Source organism: Dicentrarchus labrax, unplaced genomic scaffold, assembly GCF_905237075.1.
Source record: "Dicentrarchus labrax unplaced genomic scaffold, dlabrax2021, whole genome shotgun sequence".
Lineage (NCBI taxonomy): Eukaryota > Metazoa > Chordata > Actinopteri > Moronidae > Dicentrarchus > Dicentrarchus labrax.
Window position 1 is genome coordinate 2934995 of NW_026136713.1, and position 25454 is coordinate 2960448.

At 39.1% G+C, this 25454-nt stretch overlaps 1 protein-coding gene across 1 annotated transcript; it reads right to left on the reverse strand.

The window, feature by feature from the left end:
- Positions 1-1411: 1411 nt before the first annotated feature.
- Positions 1412-4870, reverse strand: LOC127375272 (fibroblast growth factor 4-like). Its single transcript, XM_051421293.1, has 3 exons — positions 4585-4870; positions 2890-2993; positions 1412-1826 (listed from the first exon to the last, which is right to left on the reverse strand). Exons 1-3 carry the CDS (start codon positions 4868-4870, stop codon positions 1650-1652), a joined length of 567 nt encoding a protein of 188 aa, XP_051277253.1. The 3' UTR covers positions 1412-1649.
- Between the last annotated feature and the right edge of the window lie 20584 nt (positions 4871-25454).

Below are 25454 nucleotides of genomic sequence, written 5' to 3' on the forward strand. Positions count from 1 at the left end.
GCATGTTCACTGTTAAGAAAATCTGTACATTGCAGGAATCTGCTATAGGGATACTAAAGTCATTTTCAAATAGAATTTTGCATTCGTCGTCAGATAGTTGCTTTCTATGCTAAAGTCATGAACCATATAGCCTGTTAACAACCATAAACTCTTAATTTACACTCACTATTATTTTATTTCAATAGCCTACGTCAGTGTGATAGCTAATGAGCAACACTCAACATCATTATTTGGCACATGGCTGGAAACTTACACCACCACCAAACGAAGCAAGGTTTAATGTTTTAGGTGGGGCTCTTATTCATCCATCTGTCCATCAAGGTATCAACAGAAAGAGTCCCACTAATATCTAAAGTTGACTACCTTTCTTGCATTCATGTTTTCTTCCTTCTCTTTTCTTTTTGGTGCCTGCCTCACACCTACACACACACACATACACACACACATGCACACACACAATGAGAAATGGAGAAAATGATTGAATTCAGACGCAACTTAAGTTTTCTTGTCCATGTGCAGCATCTCCCTTCCACGACCCCACATGTGACTCTATGAAATGAGTGAATGAATCAAAGACAAAATCAATGCCTGTCCCTTAACCAAGCACTTTCCTCAATTATCTAGTCTGGAGGAGCCCCATTACTTAACCATTATCTCATTACCTAGTCTTTAACTCCGTGGAGTAGCCAGGGATTAAACCAACACCTTTCTGATTCCAAAACTACACCTCTACATGCCAGTACCAATGGTACTAGTTAAGGCTCCATTCCAGTCAGTGTAGTGGAGTCTTTCCAGTGCACAATGCACAATAGCATGTTGTCTCACAAGAAAGGTTCTATTACTCCAGTGTGGTCCAGTCCCCAAGCTGTGGTATTATTCATTGGCTCATTCATTGGTTCCTATGTTTTGAGCTAGTGCACCTCAGTGTAGCAGGTGGCGTCAGCAGTACCCTATAATAACAGCCAGTGGGCATGGGATTTATGCCTTTCATGAGCAGTTAGCTCAGGTTGTCCCGGTATATACCAGACACTAAGAAGAGTCATTCAAAAAGATAGGTTGTTCATTTTCACTCCGCACCTGCTGTGTGTGTAATGACTATAACCCTTTACATGATGATTTGGGGCTTAAAATATCTATGTATGGATTAAAGTGTTATGCTATATATGTGACACATGTAATAATACCACAAAACCATTTCCACTGGAACACTATCAGACAAAATCATTAAGACCTGATTTGGACCCTGATTGTTTCTAGCACCTGTAGCATAAATCAAAACTCCATGTGCAACAATAATCACAATCGAAAACTTGTGGAAGAAGACATTTTACGACTTTACTGATGTGTTTTACTGTGTGTTAACACTGATACTGCTTTGTATTTTGCAAGTTTGTTTATTGGAGTCTTCATTCACAGCCATGCTGATCACACATTAATGTTCGTTCTGGTTAGTGCATAGTAAACAGTTTATACAAACATTGCTTCTCTAGTGCTGGTTAGCTTGTAATTGGGCAAGAACATTTCCAATGGTTTCTGAGTTTCTATGGTCCATTGTGATAGCTGTAGAAGAAGAACGTCAGTAGTCCAACAGTAGAATCTGACCGAACAGAAGCTTTGTTCTGTAGTACTGAGAGTTTTGTTCCTAAACGTCATATCCTGGGAAGAAAGTGTGTCATGGTCATGGTGGGTGTGACCCGGTTGCCTCTCTTAGTTTTTCCAGTCTTGCTGAGGCCTATGTACATACCAGGGTAGGCAGCTGATTCATAAGCATTGTAGTTGTTGGCCAGGAGATTCTCCTTGAACTTGCATTCGTCATTGTAGTGGCCCTGTGGATAGGAAAGGGTGAACAGAAAACAGTAATTTATCACGTCACTACTAATCATTCTTTCTCTTCTCTTAAATGTGAGAAATGCCTGTTTTCCACGATTTGGATTTTGTGGGTGTTTGTAAAATGTGTCAAGCTACTTCCACCTTTGCTCATGACAGACAAGAGTCTGGCATAGACATCCTAGCTGTATGTCATCAGGCTCAGGAGCTGTCCTCATAATACTATATTGTATGCTAATATAAGGGGGAAAACTCAGTGGCATGGCGGACTCCCCCACAGAGGTATGGGAGGAGCTCCAGCCTAAAGTCAACCTAACTCCCCCCACCCTACTGAACCACCTACCTCTGTACATGCAGGACTGCTGTTAGATGATGACTAACTGTTGGATGACTAACTGGTGCTTAGCTTATGGCAGAGTTGGCCTCAGTATTCAAACGACTCTAACTAGAGCTGATCACCAAATACAACATTATACCTATGGCTTATGGCCAAAAGGAAAAGACCTACAATTAACTGTGACATGGAGTAGTTGTGTTAAAATCATATTTTCAAGTTTCTGTATGTAAGTCTACTGATTGTTCTAAATGATTTAATTATATATATATATATATATATATAGGTTGTTTCTAAGTTAATTGTTAAATTTAATGAATGGTTATAAATTGTTTATTATTTACTTCTAATAGAATATTTCAGTTCTTGGATCATGTCATCATAATTACAAGGAAATATCTCATAATTATGAGATCAGGATCATAAAACTGGATTAGCGCCAGCAGTGTACATATAGAAAAAATGTTTTGGGGGTTGTCGGTGGAGTTAATTGATGAACTTTACTAAACTTCCTTTCATTTTTTAATTACCCCCTTGAAAACAATGAGGGTTTCTCAAAATAATTAAAATTGAAGTGTGTAGAAACCAGTGACCCTCACCTGATACATTCCAGCATGGAGATGACCTCACACCATTATCAATATACTGGTTGTGTTTTTTTCTGGACAAACAACTGTGCAAAAATTCACACATCATCATCAAATTAGCAAGCCCTGATCAGTTCTTACCGAACCATAGAGTTTCCCTTTGTCGCTCATGGCAATAAAAAGACCACTTCTCACCCCAAACAGAGTCACCACTCCTCTCTCCACTGGGGAAATTTCTAGAAGACCTGCAATAAAACATGAGAATGATCAGCAATAAATAGAATACAATTAAAAACGGAAAATTATAAAGGGAACGCCAATACCGCTTTACCACTATAATCACCTGAAGTGCTTTATAGTCCCAAAAATATTTGAACAGGAAAAGTGGGAAAGCACCTGAATAATGTTTATTCCCACTACCGAATATTATAATTTACTTTACAGCACTTAAAGTACCAGCTGAGCTAAGCACAAATCCATTAAAAACTTTCAAATCAGTCAAAGTAAGAGCACAAGGATATCTCAATATCCTTCTTTAGTCGTTGTCATCCGAAGGGATTGCTTTTTTACTTTTCAGGAAAAGGGCTCTAGAACAACAGGTTAGGAATTTCAGACCTTAATATTTTTTGATACACACATATTATGTACTGTTACATTATAGATTTAAAAAGAAAATAAGGCAAGAAAATAATCTGTTGTTTTTTCCTTGGTCCAGTATTTCCATTGTGCAGACCTTAGTGACATTTTATAATGTATTGCTATGGGATAAAATGAGTAACCACTGGAGACTAATGACTAAATATAATATGATACAGAAATTCCTGTATCTCAAAATGTAATTTTTTAAATACATTTTATATATTTAGAATCAAAACATTTGATTTTGTCATGTGTAGCCACATGTCTCAAGAGTTTCCACAGCAGATTTTGAGTTAACAACTCCAACAGAGTCTGTGAGGCTTTTCTTGCACATACTAAATATAGTCATTAGACTCAGATTGCATGGGTGATGCACTTCCTGTGTGAATCTATGCATATTTATATTTGTTTTAAAGTCTTTAAAGGATATTTATTTGTCAGCCATTTAAACTGTTGCTCACACATACAGAAAAAAATGCAGAAGAAAGTGTAAACATTGCACTATTTCTCTGATAATTTTGGGAAGTACACAGAAAGTTTTTTTTATGGTTGGAACCTGACCTGTTCTCCTGATGCCTTCTTGTTGAAGGTTGCGTGCTTTCTGCAGTCCCACGTACAAAGACATTTAAATGGACATTGTCTATAGACAAATCTGGTATTTTGTGTTTATTTATGTGCTGCACTCTCAAGCAATGATTACTGCGGTGGCGAAGTTAAACATATTTCCACACAAACAACAAGGTTTAAAATGTAGTTTGTGGTGATTAAAATTAAATTGAATTAAAATCTATTTTTTACACATGATAAACATATCATGTTCACCCTGGATACTATTCATTGTGTCATTACTTTATCTTTTTTAATATAGCTTTCTCTTCCAAATCCATATCCAACTCAACCTGTAGAGTTCTCATTTTCATTTTATGCTCATGAAATTCTTTGTCTATTTTCATGCATGGTCACACTTTATACACACTTTTACTAACTATCAATATGGACACTTTTTCAATTCAATTCAATTCAATTCAATTCAATTTTATTTGTATAGCGCCAATTCATAACAGAAGTTATCTCAGGACAATTTTTAAATAGAGCAGGTCTAGACCGAACTCCTTAAAACATTAATTACAGAGACCCAACAGTACCACCATGAGCACACTTCACATGCATTTGAAAAGGAATTTGCAAAATACTTACTGTATCTGTTTTCATTATGCACACCTGTGATCTTCCCATTTGGTAAGACCTGAATGTGGAAGCCGATGCCCACATTACAGTAAAGCCTTCTTAGTCTCTTTATCCCCAGCAGGTATTCTCCATCTTTAGCCATCACCTCCCTCTTGTCCCAGGAGCTGCCCCTGGCCCAAACCACTGCGTTACGTATGGGTTGTCTCTTATTGCTGATGACTGGGAGAGGAGCAAAGAAGCTGCACAGGAGGACCCCATACAGCAGCAGAGGCAGCCTGGATCTTGACGATGACATCCTATGCTCGCCAATCCCAGGAATCAAAGAGGTACACAACTATTGTGAATTTATAAGGCCAATGGAATGTTCACTTAGTAGGAACAAAAATGGTCATTAAAAAAATTCCAGCTTCAGTCTCTCTAGAGAAATAACATGAAGAAAATGCCTCAACTTTTGTTTTTAAAGCCCAGACAAAAATGTCAGTATGCATATTTAAACATCTCTAAAAAGTGAACCCATTAGGGATCCCGTTTGCCAATGATTGCTCTCTTGTTCCCCAATTTTGCTTCCTCCTCAGGTAGATCCAGCAGATAGACAGCAGACTTATATGTGCCCCATATTACATCACACACCACCTGCTGTCTTGTTTGTCTGTGAGTCACAGATGCTGTAGAAGCACACAAACTGAGAAATACATAAAACACATAGTGACAGAAAACAAAGAGGAACACGCAAGTACACAGAAATACAGAGTAGTGAATAATTAACTGGCTTTATTTAAAAGATTTCATAGAAAGACATAGAGCACCTTTGCTCTAGAAGTATCATTCACCGACCATTTCAAACTGGGTGTTAATTATATCTTCATTACTTACAATGACTGCTAATAGAGTTCGTGCTAACTCACTCATAGTGACACACAGAATATTAATAATAATAATATTATACAATATATATACACTAACTTCCATTCCATATATTCAAGTTTCATTGTGTGTGTATATTAAATGTTTAAATGAAACTTAAAAAAATGTGTAATGAAACTTTGAATATTTCCAGCAGCCTTGAAAGAATATACAGTACTGGAAGTAACAGAAATGTTTATATTTTGTTAGATCCATCTGTAGGCTACTTATAGTTTTTAGACCATAGTCTGAGCTATAGCCTGAGAAATAGTGTATGCAGTGATCCCTGATGATGTTGAAGCAGAAGAAATCTCCGTACTTTTCCCAGAAGATGGACTTGATGAACAACTGAATAATCTTTTATTGTCACAAAGCTTAAAACAAGGTTGTAGTTTTATTATTTCATATGACTACCAGATAACTTCTGTTAATGAAATCCAAGTTCAGGAGGCACAGTATCAGTGCAACAGTCACAGCATGTTGCATTCTTCACGTAATTTGTATAGAATAGGCTGTGGCTCACGAGGTGGAGTGGGGCATCAACTAATCAGAAGTTTTGCGATCCCTGCCTCTTCCTGCTGCATGTCAAAGTGTCCTTGAGCAAGATACTGTACCACAAATTGCTCCTGATGCTGTGATGTGAATGAGTTAGTTTTGTTTGTGATGGGCTTTGCCATCGTGTGTGAATGTGAATGTGGCATGTAGTGTAAAAGCCCTTTGAGTGGTTGAAAGACTAGAAAGGCACTATACCAGTACAGTCCATTTGCCATTAAACTCAGAGAGGACATTGATGATCCTGACACACCACAGCCAAGCAACCAAGATGCATCTCATTATAGAGATATGATCTGTGCCCACAATTAAACATAGGATACACCTTCACACTTCCTCTTTTATTTACACGTTTTTGTGCTCTGGTGTGCAGTATGGCACAGGGTGATGTCAGACACCTCGGGTCAAATGCCAAGTTTATCGTGGAAATTAAATACTACTACTTTGTAATATTAGATAAGACTCTAAACTGGATATCAAGACTGTGGCTGTGCCTCCAAGTAGAAGCTCAGGCGAAATCAGCAGAAGATTTCAGTGTATCAGTGGACCCCAGAGGCAGTGTGAATGAGAACCAAGTTTCTTAATGAGATGTATGAGCAAAGACAGACTTATATTGTTCAACATTTTTGTGTTGTTTTCTTTTAATAACTCTATCTATCAACTTAAATCATTTCTTGAAACTAATCATTCATACACATTCACACAACGATGCACAACATCGGGAGCAATTCAGGGTTCAGTATCTTGCTCAAGGATACAATTGGTAACATTCCAGGTAACATGCACCTTATGTAGTTCCTCATCTACATTGCAGAAGAGAATACAAATATGCTTATATATGTAGTTACCATTAATTCATTTATGCCTGCCACTCAGCCTTCACTCTCTACCCTCTTCAGTTCAGCCATCCTCCATTTTCCCCTAACCCTCCACCATGTCTCTTCCTCTCATCCTCTATTTCCCTTACTTTGCAATGAAGTCTTATATTGGTCATCTCTTCACTGAGTCTTGTGTTCTGCAATTGGGTTCACCTGTTAGTCGTCACAGTTTCACAGTTGAAGACTGAGTGAGTTCGGTCTCAATGAGGTGCCCAGTGCTGCACTCCTCACTGCCCAGCCACCGAGTATTTCACAGTGATTGCCATTCGAGAAAATTTACCATTTACATTTTCTTCGCATTAATCTTTGAGGTGCTTTACTCTCTCTTATGGTTATTGCTTTGTTTTGGTTTTGTTAAGATGTTTTTTGTTTTGTCTTTTTTTTCATTAACTGGTAATAACTAATAAGGTATCAAAGAAGTAATGTTTTGGTTTTGGTGCCCATTCTTGGTTACTGTATTAGCAATGGTATTCAACATTTTCAGCTCACTTCAGCTAAGTTTTGCTATTGTTTTGCTTGTTAGACATCTGTGTGATTTGAGTATTACTCTAGAGTAATAATAAAAGACAGAAAAGACAAAAAAACGTTTTAGTGGATTTCTTTACTGTGCTACGGCTCAGCAGATAGAGCCATTAATCAGAAGGTTGGCAGTTCAACCTTCCACTCCAGTGTCCAAGATACTGAACCCCAAATTGCTCCTGATTGGAATTAGTTTCCATTTCTGATGAGTAGTTGGCACCTTACATGGCATGGCTCTTTGACTGGAAAGGTGCTGTATAAATCCAGTCGATTTAGTTGCAGTGTCACTACAGCTTCTTCAGTTGTCTGCTGCTTTCATACACTACTAAAAGATTCAGCTCAAAGTCTGGTACATCCAGCTACATATTGGTATTTCCCTGCTCTGCCCATTTATTAATTTTGGTATTTGAATGGCCTGGGAAGCATACAATGCAGCAGTGTAATGAAGGCATATTTAGATTTATGGGAGTTGAAAGTAGATATCTGAGGCTGCTTTCAATGCCTAGAAGAGAACAAGTTATATCGTAACAAATAGCACAGGGTATTTTGGAATAAAGAACATTTTAGAATATAGTTATTTCAATGGAGCACAGTTTTTATCATTTATATTTTATTCATGATACACTGTTTCCTACAGTCAGAAAGCCCTTACTCCTCTATGTTAGTTCCGCTGCTGCTGCTGCTGCTGCTGGGAAGTATACAAGTAGTTCAAGCATAAAGACACATTGCAAACAACAATGTGATTCATACCAACAAATGGCATCTTATCTGGTCTGCACATAATCCAGCAGCAGCGGAGGGTTGATATCATGTGACATGTGGTGCGTCAGAGCACTGCTCATGGAGGGCTCTTTGCAGGGCTCAGAAAGAGAGGAGAGACAGAGGCAATAATAGATCATGTGTGTACACATGCAAAGGACTAGTCCCCTCACCGGGAGAAAACCCCATAGTAGTTGTGACGTGGGTAACAGTTTATCAGCATTTGCTCTGACATCAGACCCTGTCAACAGAGTTTCCCCCAAGCCATGTGTTATTTAATTTTTTGGGAAATTCCGAGAATAAAGTCATAATATTACGAGAATAAAGTCGTAATAATACGAGAATAATGTTATAATAATAAAAGAAAAAAAGTCATTTTAATGAGAGAAAAAAGCTTTGATAGAGTTATCAAGATCTGACGTGACCAGCTCAACCAAACAGCAGCCTCATCCTGAGCCCAGCAGCCGCTGTTTGTCTCAGTCGTACCGTACAGTCAACAGCTAAACTCATATTGATCATTTCGTCGTTAAACAGTTTTGCTGGGTGAACCAACAGGCTGACAGTTCTCATAAAATTACTACTTTATTCTCGTAATATTACGACTTTATTCTCGCAATATTATGACTTTATTCTCGCAATGTTACGACTTTATTCTCATAATATTTTGACTTCATTCTCGCAATATTATGACATTATTCTCGTACTATTACGACTTTATTCTCGTACTATTACGACTTTATTCTCGTAATGTTACGACTTTATTTTCGCAATCTTACGACTTTATTCTCGTAATGTTACGACTTTATTCTTTTAGACCTAATATTACGACATTATTCTCGTAATATTACAACTTTATTCTCGTAATATTACGACTTTATTCTCATAATATTATGACTTTATTCTCGCAATATTACGACTTTATTCTCGTAATGTTACGACTTTATTCTCGCAGTGTTACGATTTTATTCTCGTAATGTTACGACTTTATTCTTGTAGACCTAATATTATGACTTTATTCTCGTAATATTAAGACTTTATTCTCGTAATGTTACGACTTTATTCTCGTAGACCTAATATTATTACTTTATTCTTGTAATATTACGACTTTATTCTCGTAATGTTACGACTTTATTCTCTTAGACCTAATATTATAACTTTATTAGCATTAGCAGTTAGCTATGGCTTCTCCCTCTCCCTCTCCTCTGTCCTGCTCAGTGTGTCAGATGTTCAGTTATTCCTCTGCCTCCTTTAATGATAATGGTACCTGTATTAAGTGTAGTTTATTTACTGCGCTGGAGGCGAGGCTTAGTGAGTTAGAGGAACGGCACTGCACCACGGAGATATCTTTAGCCGCTATAGTTAGCCAGCCCCCAGTAGCCGGTGCGGTCCGACCGAAGGTAGCTTCTGTTAGCCGTCCTCCGGTAGTTCCCCCGGTAGTTCCTCCAGGAGTTCCCGAGCAGCCGGGAAGACAGGGAGGCTGGGTGACTGAGCGAAGGAAGACTAAAACGCCGAAACCCACAGTTCACCACCAACCCATTCACGTTTCCAATACATTTTCCCCACTCAGCGACACACCCGCTGAGGAACCAACTCTGGTTATTGGCAGCTCCATAGTCAGAAACGTGAAGTTAGTGAAGCCAGCGGCCATAGTTAAATGTATCCCTGGGGCCAGAGCGGGCGACATTGAATCATATTTAAAACTGCTGGCTAAAGGTACACGTAAATATAGTAAGATTGTTATCCACGTCGGCGGTAATGACACCCGTTTACGCCAATCGGAGGTCACCAAAATTAATGTGGAGTCGGTGTGTAATTATGCCAAAACTATGTCGGACTCCGTAGTTTTCTCTGGACCCCTGCCCAATGTGACCAGTGATGACATGTATAGCCGCATGTCGTCATTCCACCGCTGGCTGTCGAGGTGGTGTCCAGAAAACGATGTGGGCTTCATTGATAACTGGAAGCCTTTTTGGGGAAAACCTGGTCTGATTAGGAGAGACGGCATCCATCCCACTTTGGATGGAGCAGCTCTCTTATCTAGAAATATGGCGAAGTTTATTTCTAAAACCTGACAGTCCAGAGTTGGGACCAGGAAGCAGAGCTGCTGTCTTACACACTTCTCTGCGCTTTCTTTAGAAAATTATTTTAAACTATTTAAAGAAATAAAAAGAAGAGGAGTTCAACATAAAAATCTAATAAAAATTAAAACCAACTCCTCAGTAGCACAAAATAAGAGAATGAAATGTGGACTGTTAAATATCAGGTCTCTGTCCTCTAAAGCTGTTTTAGTGAATGAATTAATATCAGACTATGATATTGATTTACTTTGTCTTACTGAGACCTGGTTGTCCCACGAGGAGTATGTTAGCCTAAATGAATCCACCCCCCCAGTCATATTAATACTCACATTCCTCGAGGCACTGGCCGAGGAGGTGGAGTAGCAGCCATATATGATTTGAGCGTTTTGATGGACCCTAAACCTAAACTAAATTATAATTCATTTGAAAGCCTTGTTCTTAGTCTTTCTCACCCAAACTGGAAAACACTGCAGCCAGTTCTATTTGTTATAGTGTACCGCGCTCCTGGACCATACTCTGATTTTATATCTGAATTCTCAGAGTTTTTATCAAGTTTAGTCCTTAAATCAGATAAAGTAATTATTGTAGGTGATTTTAATATTCATGTGGATGTTGACAATGACAGCCTTAGTAACGCATTTATATCATTAATAGACTCAATTGGCTTCTGTCAGAGTGTAAATAAACCAACACATTGTTTTAATCACACTCTTGACCTTGTTCTATCATATGGCATTGATATTGAACATTTAATAGTCTTCCCACATTATCCTTTCCTATCTGACCATTATTTAATAACTTTTGAATTCATACTCTTAGATTATAAGCCATTAGGCAAAACTTCCTACAGCAGATGTCTATCTGACAGTGCTGTAGCTAAATTTAGGAGGAGATTCCTTCAGTGTTTAATTCAATGCCATGTCTGAATTTAACAGAATCCTATAACGACTTTAGTCCCTCTGAAATTGATAATCTTGTCGATAGTGCTACAGGCTCACTACGATCAACATTAGACTCTATCACTCCTATAAAAAGGAAATTATTAAAACATAGGAGACTAGCACCTTGGTATAACCACCAAACCCGGCAGTTAAAACAAATAGCTAGGAAATCTGAAAGGAAATGGCGCTCTTCCAAATTATCAGAATATCGCTCAAATTGGCAAGATAATCTTAAAACTTATAGAAAGGCCCTCCGTAATGCCAGAGGAGCCTATTACTCAGCACTAATAGAAGAAAATAAGAATAACCCTAGGTTCCTCTTCAGCACTGTAGCCAGGCTGACAGAGAGTCACAACTCTATTGAGCCACATATCCCCATAAGCTTAAGTAGCAATGACTTCATGAGCTTCTTCTATAATAAAATGATTACTATTAGAGAGAAAATTAGTCACCAACTGCCATCAACAGTTATCAGTGGCTCTCCAAGTTCAGGGACTTCTGCCAATGTAAACTTAGATATATATTTAGACTGTTTTTCTGCTATCGATCTTCATCAGTTAACTTCAATCATTTCTTCATCGAAGCCATCAACCTGTCTATTAGACCCGATCCCAACTAGGCTGCTTAAAGAAGTTGTTCCCTTAATTGGCACTTCTTTACTGGATATGATTAATCTTTCTTTATTATCAGGATATGTACCACAGTCCTTTAAAGTAGCTGTAATTAAACCCCTTTTTAAAAAGCCCACTCTTGACCCAGGGGTTTTAGCCAACTATAGACCGATTTCTAACCTCCCCTTCCTCTCTAAGATTCTGGAGAAAGTAGTCGCCAAAGAGTTGTGTGACTTTCTACATAACAATAGTTTATTTGAGGATTTTCAATCAGGATTTAGAGTTCATCACAGCACAGAGACAGCTCTGGTTAAAGTTAATAATGACCTTCTGATTGCTTCTGACAATGGACTTGTCTCTGTACTTGTATTATTAGATCTTAGTGCTGCATTTGACACCATTGACCATAATATTCTTGAGATTACAGACTATATATATAGACTTGAGCATCAAATTGGCATTAAAGGAACCGCACTAAGCTGGTTTAAGTCATATTTATCAGATCGCTCGCAGTTTGTACATGTTAACGATGAATCTTCCATAAATACTACAGTTAGTCATGGAGTTCCACAAGGTTCTGTACTTGGACCAATACTATTTACTTTATATATGCTCCCTTTAGGCAACATTATTAGGAATCAATTCAATTCAATTCAATTCAATTTTATTTGTATAGCGCCAATTCATAACAGAAGTTATCTCAGGACACTTTTCAAATAGAGCAGGTCTAGACCGAACTCTTTAAAGCATTAATTACAGAGACCCAACAGTACCACCATGAGCAAGCACTTGGCGACAAGGGCAAGGAAAAACTGCCTGTTAAAAGGCAGAAACCTAGGACAGATCCTCCGGCTCTAGGTGGGTGGTCGTCTGTCTCGACCAGTTGGGGTGAGAGAGACAGAGAGAGAGAGAGGTAGAGAGAGAGAGAGCGAGAGACAGACAGACAGGTGCACAGCAACAACAGTATTAGCAATGGCAATCTAGCAGGACCATGGCAGGAGGCTCCACCAGGATCGACAAGAACCTGCGAGACGAGAAAGCACAAGAACTCCGGGGAAGAAGTGAAGTTAGTAACATGCATTAATGGGACATGAATGAGTGCAGAAAGAGAGAGGAAGGGAGGAGCTCAGTGCACCATGGGAAATCCCCCGATAGTCTTGGCCTATAGCAGCATAACTAAGGGATGGTTCAGGACTCACCTGATCCAGCCCTAACTATAAGCTTTATCAAAGAGGAATGTCTTAAGCCTACTCTTGAATGTGGTGAGGGTGTCTGCCTCCCGAACCACAAATGGAAGCTGGTTCCACAAGAGAGGAGCTTGGTAACTGAAGGCTCTGGCTCCTGTTCTACTTTTAGAGACTATAGGAACCACAAGTAGCCCAGCATTCAGAGAACGTAGTGTTCTAGAGGGGTAATAGGGTACTATGAGCTCTTTAAGATATGAAGGAGCCTGACCATGAAGAGCTTTATAGGTGAGGAGGAGGATTTTAAATTCTATTCTACATTTTACAGGGAGCCAATGCAGAGAAGCTAGTACAGGAGAGATGTGATCTCTTTTTCTAGTTCCTGTCAGTACTCGTGCTGCAGCGTTCTGAATTAATTGGAGCGTTCTAATGGACTTATTGGGGCAACCTGATAATAAAGAGTTGCAGTAATCCAGCCTTGAAGTAACAAATGCATGGATTAGTTTTTCTGTATCTGTCTGTGATAGGATGTGTCTAATTTTTCTAATATTACGTAAATGAAAGAAGGCAGTCCTAGAGGTCTGCTTTATGTGGGAGTTAAATGACAAATCCTGATCAAAGATAACTCCAAGATTCCTGACAATGGTGCTAGAGGCCAAGTTAATGCCATCTAGAGTAACTATATCTTTAGACAGTGAGTCTCTAAGGTTTTTGGGGCCAAGAACAAGAATTTCGTTTTTTTCTGAGTTTAACATCAGAAAATTGCAGGTCATCCAGGATTTTATGTTCTTAAGACATGTTTGTAATTTAGATAATTGATTAATTTCATTGGGCTTGATTGATAGATATAACTGCGTATCATCTGCATAACTCTCTCTATCTGTTCTCTCTCTCTCTCTCTCTCTCTCTCTCTCTCTCTCTCTGTCTCTCTCACCCCAACTGGTCGAGACAGACGACCACCCACCTAGAGCCGGAGGATCTGTTCTAGGTTTCTGCCTTTTAACAGGCAGTTTTTCCTTGCCCTTGTCGCCAAGTGCTTGCTCATGGTGGTACTGTTGGGTCTCTGTAATTAATGTTTTAAAGAGTTCGGTCTAGACCTGCTCTATTTGAAAAGTGTCCTGAGATAACTTCTGTTATGAATTGGCGCTATACAAATAAAATTGAATTGAATTGAATTGAAAAAAATTTAATTGAATTGAATATCAAATCAAAATGATCTTACAAGTACTCCAGGGAGAAACAGTACAAGGAGTTTGCCTTGGTTTTGGTGCATAACAATAGATATAGTAAGTACAAAAAAAATAGAAAGAAATAGAAAATTGAGGACTAGATGAAAGTTGTCTCGCTTACTGCTGAAATATTTTTTGTTTATTTCATAAATACAACCTATGCCACATTTATATGTCATATAGACAGAAAACATCAAATAAGTAAGTCTTTTTTCAGCAGTAAGCAAGACAGTATGGGGGAGTGAATCATACGCTGCAGTCTGCCCTTATCCTTGGCAGTCCGTGTTCCATCATGTTAAGAGTGGAAAAATATAACGTGGACTACTAGAACCTCTTTTAGTGGCCACAGGGTGATACCAATCAATCCCTCAAATAATACCACTTGCTAGAGCACATATCATGGTGCTGTGTCCTCCCCAAATAGTGAAAGTTTTGTATAACAAAAACAGCTGATGACAATGAGTTTCCTCCGTAGGTAGCTGAAACAGTCTGACACAATTCTTACATTGTTAACTGTGTTAGATCAGTGTCCAAAGAATCTGAAGCCATCCAGCTAGTACAAGACCCACCACTACATTATGCAGCAAAGGTGAGTTTCAGTAAGGTAGTTCTAGCCTCCATTCCCTAAGACCACAGGGCAAAAGAAGAAGGTGGCCATCGACATAGATCTGCAATGCCTGATGAAACCAAGCAAGCACCCTTATATCTTACCTATAGATGCTTATATTTCAATTCTCATACTAACCCCTGAATTCCACTAGGTGTGGCCATGCGCTGTGGCTACCAGAGTTGATCACACCCGTTCTAGACAATGCTCATGATTCCAGCAGAAGTGCCATGCCACATCCCAAAATCATCTTTCCATTCTTCTGAGAGGTAGAGTCAATCCATAATAACTGTCCCCTCTCCACCATGTCCTCTGATCCACACAACCTGGAACCACTGACTCCAAATCATATCCTCCTGCTAGAAACACAACCTAAACTTCCCTGTGGAACTTTCCTGAAATCTGACCTTTATGCCAGGCTCAGCTGGAAAAAGGTCCAATGTATGGCTGGTATTTTCTGGCATAGGTGAACAAAGGAATACCTTATGCTGCTCCAAGGAAGGCAGAAATTGACAAAAGTGAGAAAGGATTTTGCCATTATGGTCATTGCCATTAGGCAGAGAGCTGAAGACCAAACCTAAAGTGTTAGAAGTCAGACTTCAGTCATTAAAAGGCCATAACTAAGCCTTGTGAAGAATAACATCTTCTTTCTAAAATCAAATATATCACTAAGGGATGTAATGTGGAAACTTTCTAAGTGCATTTGTGGCCTGGTTAAGATATATTTTTATGACAATGTCATTATGAGAGAGCCTAGGACGTCAAATATGAGAATTTATTTTAAAATACTCAATAAAACAAATGCAATCAAATAGTAAAACTGGTAACATAAAAACTAAAAAAGTTAAAAGATGTAGAAACTGTGAATCACTGAAATTCAACACAATACTTGCAAGAACTAAACCAACTTATATAATGACATCTAAAGCAAAATAGCAAACTTTAGATAATGCATGCAACTCAAAACACAGAAACACAAAATATAATTATTAAATATAATACATGCAAAAGGCCAGAGCCACATTGGTTAGTCATTTTTTTTATTTTATTTCTTCTTTTTTGTAATTCATTTAATTCTATGGAAAACAATTAGGGGTGGATTTCAGCAGACACATGTTGCGTTAATGCACTACTGGTATTTTTTACATATTCTGCATTACTGCATTACATAGTTTGAATTTTCAGCTTAACTTTGAATGTAAGAGGAACTCCTCGTCCTGTTCCTGTGGTTGTAGCTTTTGCACACTCAGCAAAACTGCTGAATAATAACAGTAGATGAGTTGCAGCATGGATGATAAGACTACATAATCTTTACCATTCAAAGTTGGGGGTAGAACCTTCAAGGTGTCATACCTCCAGCTTCATGAGATAGGTGTAACTTTCATGGTTTAGAGCCGTGAGTCAAGATCCACATGTCACCAGAGCGACGCCTTCTTGAATTTCAGGCGTGTAAGAAAATGTAAAAAAACATACAAAGGAGATCTATATCTCAGCAATTCAAACACGGAATGTGTAAAAAAAAAAAAAAAAAAAAAAAGAAGCCTAGTAATAATGTATGATTGTTTTTAAATTGTTGTTCTCTACTATTGTTGTTATGTAAAATGAAATATCCCTTTGCTGGGAGGTCATCAGTTTACTCAATGATAGAAAAGGGGTCCCTTAAGTGATAGTAAAATAGAACTCTAGTCATCAATGAATGAAAAGTGAAGAATATTGTAATCAATGGGGCATCCTTTTAAGTTTTGCCTTTGAAATTATTTTTATTAATTTTCAATTTATTATTGTTTTGTTTGATTCCTGACATTTGTTTAATTATTGAGAAAAATGTGCACCATCCATAAAGCTTAATCCAGAATCAGCAAGAATGACTTGAGTGACTTGAAATGAAGCAATATAGGAGGAATTTAACATCAAAATTGGTCTGTTTTTTATTTTCTTTCGTAATGGATGCCAGCAGTCCAGCAGATGGTGACAAAGTAACAACAAAGTAATTAGTGGTCGGAGCCACGCAGTGCTTTCTTCCTTGTCTTAAATCAGTTGGGGTGTCTCTATTCTGCACATCAGTGAGCACTGAACTTCGATTTAGTGACAATTTAAAATGTTCTTTGATATTTAAGTGTATATGGCCTTATGGAACATATGTGTGGATGAAACGTGTTCAACAGGACAGGACATATTTTTGGCCCCTCTGGCCCTCCACACTCCTGGTCAGGTGAGTATCTGCGTTTTAATTCCTTTACCCTGATTTTCTATTTTAAAATTGCTTTAAGTAAAAAAAAAAATTCCAAAATGCATTTTTTTTAAAAATCCAACTGAAACTTACGGTCTAGACCTGCTCTATTTGAAAAGTGTCATAAGATAACTTCTGTTATAAATTGGCGCTATAAGTAAATATAATAGAATTGAATGAAGTTTATCGGATAATATATGTATGATTTTAAATAATAGTTCTTTCTTAGGCAACACATATTTTTAGTAAATATAGCATTCCATTAAGTCATCAAGTCAGTACCCAGTCAGGAAATGCCCCTAGGTTAAACCAATTTTAATTTTTTGTTTGATTACTACGGAGCCCCTAAAGTCCCCTAAAGGAAATACTTTTTATCTTGTGCGCACAAGATAATTTACTATAAATTCATATGCATCTCTAACGGCTTCAGATGCACACAGCTGTCATATAATGGAGAGAACTCAGCTTATCAAGTTTTATTTTCACCTCTGAATGTCATACCATGAAATTCTTGCTGCTTTTCTGAAATCTTAAAGAGACCCAACAGTACCACCATGAGCAAGCACTTGGCGATGGGGACAAGGAAAAACTGCCTTTTAAGAGGCAGAAACCTAGAACAGACCCTTCGGCTCTAGGTGGGTGGTCGTCTGCCTCGACCAGTTGGGGTGAGAGAGAGAGAGAGAGAGAGAAAGAGAGAGAGAGAGACAGACAGACAGACAGACAGACAGGTGCACAGCAACAACAGTAGCAACAACTACACTAGTAGTAGTGACTGATGATGAACATAAAGAAGATGATGACGACGACAACAATCAGGGACAATGAGCAGTGACAATAGTAATAACAGTAACTGTAGTAATAATATTGATAATTAAAGCTGCAAGCAGCATTGGGCGGGACCTCACACTCCACGCAACTCAGGGCGTGCCGCGCCTGCGTCACGTGCTGTCGTAACACGTGTGGACCACAACATGAAATGCTCACAAGCCCTCATCGCCTGAAGCTGAGGGAGACCACTCTACGTTGTCACACGTTTCAGACACTACAAATGACTTACACTTTCATAGTGAGACTCTTCACTGCGAAACTTGGAAATTCAGCGCCACGCCACGCACACGCCGTTTGATGTTTGAGTAAATATTTGATTAACTTTTGATCACCAATGTGTCTAGATTGCAGTGATGGAATTTGAAGTCAATCCGATAAAATCTGTAGGAGGAGTTAGTTAAAATTGAAGCCCTGAAATGCCAGAAACGGCATCACAGCTTGACATTTGATTCAAGCTTTGACGGCACGCCACAGACAGTCAGCATACAGTCGCAAATTTTAATCAGTAAAATTTTTTTAATGTACCGTCAAATTTTGAAGCAGATCCGATCATTTCCCTAGGAGTTCGTTTAAATACAAGACCACGGAATTCAAAATGGCCAACTTTGACAGCACGCCACGGCCACGCCCTTCAACGTACAGTCACAAAAAGCACCGCGTTCATTCAGCAACATTTGTTGACTGTACTGAACAATTTTGAAGCAGATCCGATAAATTCCCTAGGAGGACTTTGTTCAAATTCAAGCCAAAAAAATTTAAATTTACCACAAAATGGCCGCCGAGAGTGAAAATGAAAATGAAAATAGCCGACTTCCTGTGGGTTTTGGGGCATGGGTCCAAGAGACTTTTCTGTAGGTCTCTGCACGTTACACATGCCTACCAAGTTTCATACATATCGGTGAAACGTGGCGCCGGGGCTGCTTTGTTGAAATACTGTAGGGGGTGCTACAAACACGATTTTTGGTGTGTGAGCTACAGGCACCAGTCTACACGTGTCCTGTGAATTTCATATTCATAACTATTACGGTCTCTGCAGTACCACCATGAGCAAGCACTTGGCGACGGGGGCAAGGAAAAACTGCCTGTTAAGAGGCAGAAACCTAGGACAGACCGTTCAGCTCTAGGTGGGTGGTCGACCAGTTGGGGGTAGAGAGAGAGAGAGAGAGAGAGAGAGAGAGAGAGAGAGAGAGATACATAGACAGACAGACAGACGCACAGCAACAACAGTAGCAACAAAAACACTAATAGTAGTGACTGATGATGATAAAGATGAAGAAGACAGTGACAACGACAACATGTCGAGATGTGATCTCTTTTCCTAGTTTCTGTCAGTACTCGTGCTGCAGCGTTCTGAATTAATTGGAGCGTCTTAATGGGCTTATTGGGGCAGCCTGCTAATAAAGAGTTGCAGTAATCCAGCTTAGAAGTAACAAATGCATGGATCAGTTTTTCTGCATCCGTCTGTGATAAGATGTGTCTAATTTATGTAATATTGCGTAAATGAAAGAAGGCAGTCCTGGAGATTTGCTTTATGTGGGAAATGTCCTGATCAAAGATAACTCCAAGATTCCTGACAGTGGTGCTAGAGGCCAAGGTAATGCCAGCTAGAGTAACTATCTTTAGACAGTGAGTCTCTGAGGTTTTTGGGGCCAAGTACAAGAATTTCGTTTTTTTCTGAGTTTAACATCAGAAAATTGCAGCTCATCCAGGATTTTATGTCCTTAAGACATGTTGGTAATTTAGATAATTGACTCATTTCATCGGGCTTGATCGATAGATACACAACTGTGTATCATCTAAATAGCAATGAAAGTTAATGGAGTGATTCCTAATAATATTGCCTAAAGGAATTCAATTCGAATATATCTTGCTCAAGGATACGTCGACATGTGGCACCAGGGGCTGGGGATCGAACCCACAACCTTCTGATTTAGGAACAACCCGCTCTGCCGCCCCGACTGTAGTATTTATGGAAGATTCATCGTTAACGTGTACAAACTGAGAACGATCTGATAAGTATGACCTAAACCAGCTTAGTGCGGTTCCTTTAATGCCAATTTGATGCTCGAGTCTCTGTAAAAGAATATCATGGTCAATGGTGTCAAATGCGGCACTAAGATCTAATAATACAAATCCATTGTCAGAAGCAATCAGAAGGTCATTATTAACTTTAACCAGAGCTGTCTCTGTGCTATGATGAACTCTAAATCCTGACTGAAAATCCTCAAATAAACTATTGTTATGTAGAAAGTCACACAACTCTTTGGCGACTACTTTCTCCAGAATCTTAGAGAGGAAGGGGAGGTTAGAAATCGGACTATAGTTGGCTAAAACCGCTGGGTCAAGAGTGGGCTTTTTAAGAAGGGGTTTAATCACAGCTACTTTAAAGGACTGTGGTACATATCCTGATAATAAAGAAAGATTAATCATATCCAGTAAAGAAGTGCCAATTAAGGGAACAACTTCTTTAAGCAGCCTAGTTGGGATCGGGTCTAATAGACAGGTTGATGGCTTCGATGAAGAAATGATTGAAGTTAACTGATGAAGATCGATAGCAGAAAAACAGTCTAAATATATATCTAAGTTTACATTGGCAGAAGTCCCTGAACTTGGAGAGCCACTGATAACTGTTGATGGCAGTTGGTGATTAATTTTCTCTCTAATAGTAATAATTTAATTATAGAAGAAGCTCATGAAGTCATTGCTACTTAAGTTTATGGGGATATGTGGCTCAATAGAGTTGTGACTCTCTGTCAGCCTGGCTACAGTGCTGAAGAGGAACCTAGGGTTATTCTTATTTTCTTCTATTAGTGCTGAGTAATAGGCTCCTCTGGCATTACGGAGGGCCTTTCTATAGACCAATTTAAGTTTTAAGATTATCATGCCAACTTGAGCGATATTCTGATAATTTGGAAGAGCGCCATTTCCTTTCAGATTTCCTAGCTATTTGTTTTAACTGCCGGGTTTGGTGGTTATACCAAGGTGCTAGTCTCCTATGTTTTAATAATTTCCTTTTTATAGGAGCGATAGAGTCTAATGTTGATCGTAGTGAGCCTGTAGCACTATCGACAAGATTATCAATTTCAGGGGGACTAAAGTCGTTATAGGACTCTGTTAAATTCAGACATGGCATTGAATTAAACACTGAAGGAATCTCCTCCTTAAATTTAGCTACAGTACTGTCAGATAGACATCTGCTGTAGGAAGTTTTGCCTAATGGCTTATAATCTAATAATATAAATTCAAAAGTTATTAAATAATGGTCAGATAGGAAAGGATTATGTGGGAAGACTATTAAATGTTCAATATCAATGCCATATGATAGAACAAGGTCAAGAGTGTGATTAAAACAATGAGTTAGTTTATTTACACTCTGACAGAAGCCAATTGAGTCTATTAATGATATAAATGCATTACTAAGGCTGTCATTGTTAACATCCACATGAATATTAAAATCACCTACAATAATTACTTTATCTGATTTAAGGACTAAACTTGATAAAAACTCTGAGAATTCAGATATAAAATCAGAGTACGGTCCAGGAGCGCGGTACACTATAACAAATAGAACTGGCTGCAGTGTTTTCCAGTTTGGGTGAGAAAGACTAAGAACAAGGCTTTCAAATGAATTATAATTTAGTTTAGGTTTAAGCATAGGAAGCATATATAAAGTAAATAGAATTAGTCCAAGTACAGAACCTTGTGGAACTCCATGACTAAATGGTCCTGTACTTGTATAGCGCCTTTCTAGTCCTCCGACCACTCAAAGCGCTTTTACACTATGTGCCACATTCCAAAGTCCATCAAACAGAAACTAATACGAACAGAAACTCATACACATTCACACACCGATGCACGGCATCGGGAGCAATTTGAGGTTCAGTATCTTGCTCAAGGATGCTTTGACATGTGGCACCAGGGGCTGGGGATCGAACCCACAACCTTCCGATTTAGGAACGACCCGCTCTGCCTCTGAGCCACAGCCGCCCCGACTGTACTATTTATGGAAGATTCATCGTTAACGTGTACAAACTGAGAACGATCTGATAAGTATGACCTAAACCAGCTTAGTGCGGTTCCTTTAATGCCAATTTGATGCTCGAGTCTCTGTAAAAGAATATCATGGTCAATGGTGTCAAATGCGGCACTAAGATCTTATTATACAAGTCCATTGTCGGAAGCAATCAAAAGGTCATTATTAACTTTAACCAGAGCTGTCTCTGTGCTGTGATGAACTCTAAATCCTGACTGAAAATCCTCAAATAAGCTATTGTTATGTAGAAAGTCACACAACTGTTTGGCGACTACTTTCTCCAGAATCTTAGAGAGGAAGGGGAGGTTAGAAATTGGTCTATAGTTGCCTAAAACCCCTGGGTCAAGAGTGGGCTTTTTAAGAAGGGGTTTAATTACAGCTACTTTAAAGGACTGTGGTACATATTGTAATGCTGGTTACTCTTAGCGTTAACTATAACTTGATAGTTACTATATTAACTACCTTTTTGGGTCGTGGGTGAAGCAAGAGCACGGGGAAAACTTCATCTTGGTTACTCGATCCACTTTAATGTCCGTTTTCAACAGTAGGACAACTGAACACCACTTTTCATCATATCACTCCGCCAATCTTAACCATTGGTAACATTCCAGGTAACATGCACCTTATGTAGTTCCTCATCTACATTGCAGAACAGAATACAAATATGCTTATATATGTAATTACCCTTAATTAATTCATGCAAATTCAATAAACATAGTAAAGTAATTCACAAAATAAATCTCATCTTACAATATCCTGACTATAAGGAAAGATTAATCATATCTAGTAAAGAAGTGCCAATTAAGTGTATGACTTCTCTAAGCAGCCGAGTTGGGATCGGGTCTAGCAGACAGGTTGATGGCTTGGATGAAGAAATTATCTAAGTTAATTGATGAAGATCGATGGCAGAAAAACATTCTAAATATATATCTGATTTTACATTAGTTAAAGTTCCTGATCTTGGAGAGCCAGTAATACCTGATGTGGGCATTTGGTGATTAATTTTGTCTCTAATAGTAATAATTTTATTATTAAAGCTGCAAGCAGAGATGGACGGGAGCTCGCACTCCACACAACTCGTAGCGTGCTGCGGCCGCGTCACGTGCCGTCGTAACACGTGCGGACCACGACATGAAAATCTCACGTAAATCAGCTCAAAATCGCCACGCAGCACTTACTTCCTGTTGCCACTAGGTGGCGCTATCACTATGTGTTCAGGGCGGGACTGTTATCAGACATGTGAAGTTTGGAGCTGATTGGACAATGTACACTCAAATTATAGCAACTTTGTGTGTTCTGGCGGTACATCAAAGTTTGACGCCACGCCATGGACACGTCCTGTAACAAAAACTCACCACAATCAAGAAATATCATCAAGAACATGTTTTCCATTTTCTGACTAGATTTCAGCTTGATCTGATCATCCTACTAGGAGTAGAACATGGAAGTATAAAGAAATGACATTTCCTTTCACCACTAGGTGGCACTCTCACTTTTACTGAATATTATCACATAGACATGTTCAGGGCGGGACTCTTATCAGACATGTGAAGTTTGGAGCCGATTGGACAATGTACGCTCAAGTTATAGCAAATTCGTGTTTTGTAGCGGTACATCAAAATTTCCCGCCACGCTCCAGACATGCCCCCTCACCGCAGTCATCACATATCATCAACAATGTGTTTTGCATTTTATAAGTAAATTTCAGCTGGGTCTGATCATCCTGCTAGGAGTACAACATGAAAGTATAAAATGTGATACTTCCTGTTGCCACTAGGTGGCGCTCTGACTGTTACCGAATATTATCACATAGACATGTTCAGGGCGGGACTGGTATCGAACATGTGAAGTTTCGTTGCAGTCGGATCATGTACGCAGAAGTTATGACGAATCCCTCTTTCATGGCGAAGGTTTGAAATTGGATGCCACGGGACGCCACGCCACGGGCACAATGTTGGACAAAAAAAACTGACTGCACTGACCAATTTTGAAGCAGATCCAATAAAACCTGTAGGAGGAGTTAGTTAAATAGAAGCCCTGAAATGCCAAAAGTGACATCACAGTGTGACATTCGTTCAAAATGGCCAACTTTGACAGCACGCCACGGACACGCCCTTCAACGTACAGTGAAAAAATGAACAGCGTTCATTCAGCACCATTTTGTGACTGTACTGACCAATTTTGAAGCAGATCCCAGAAATTCCCGAGGACGAGTTTGTTCAAATGCAAGGCGAAAATTCACCGAAAATGACCACGGACTTAAAAATGGCCAACTTTGACGGCACGCCACGGACACGCCCTTCAACGTACAGTTACAAATTGAACAGCGTTCATTCAGCACCATGTTTTGACAGTACTGACCAATTTTGAAGCAGAACCGATAAATTCCCTAGGAGGAGTTCGTTCAAATACAAGCCCAAAAAGTCAAAATGACCACAAAATGATGAATATTAAAAATTTAAATTGCAGACTTCCTGTGGGTTTTGGGGCATGGGTCCAAGAGGCTTTTCTGCTTCTTTTATCATGATACACATGCGTAGCAATTTTCGTACATGTGGGCCTTACGTGTCTTGGGGGCTGATTCTGGGGGGCGTGGCTTAGACGTTTGGCGGCGCCCGTGCACGGGGACAATGTTATCGGTATTTTTGCTACGTTTGAATTTTGTGCAAATTTTCATGCCATAATAATAATAATTCCTAGAGGAACAATAGGGTCCTTGCACTTGTTAGTGCTCGGTCCCTAATTATTAAAAGAAGCTCATAAAGTCATTGCTACTCAAAGTTATGGGGATATGTGGCTCAATAGAGCTGTGACTCTGTCAGCCTGGTTACAGTGCTGGAAAGCAGCATAATGCATAATGCATAATGCAGCATTCCTGCTGCTTTCCATTTGTCTCGTGAACTCGGAACCCGAGTTGTTCTGCCGCGAGAACGTGACGTCATTGCCTGGCTTGTACCACTTATAGTGTTCCAGTTTGTCTTTGGGCATTACGAGTCGGAAAGAAGTGCAGCAGCTGTCTTATTATTGCTTGTGGCTCTTCTAAACAAGCTCAATGTGAAATAATAATATGTTTTTCTACAGAAACACTAACATTTCAAGTAATTCCGTTATTGCAAGTCTTACATTTCAATAATATTTTGCTTCCTATTTCAATTTCATAAGTGCTGTGGCGTTTGTCTCGAGCCACCAGGGGCAGTGGGGCTAGTGTTATTGTTAGCTACATTAGCCTATTTAGCAAACCAGCTAGAAAACAAAACTTTACTTGTATTGCACGCACAGCAACACTGTGCAATGCATAAATTGGTGACCGGACTAAAGCAGCAATGTAAACAAGTGTGTAGGAGCATTTAAAATCGACATTAAAACGACCAACATGGTACAAATACAAAGAAAATACATTTTAATATGGGTGCTGCCATCTTTGTTTTGCGGGTCGTATGTGACCCCCCGTCCAGCTCGGGGTACCCTGAGGCACCCCGAGCTGGACGGCTGAAATTCCGACCAAAAGGGGGTGTGTCTCGGTGAAA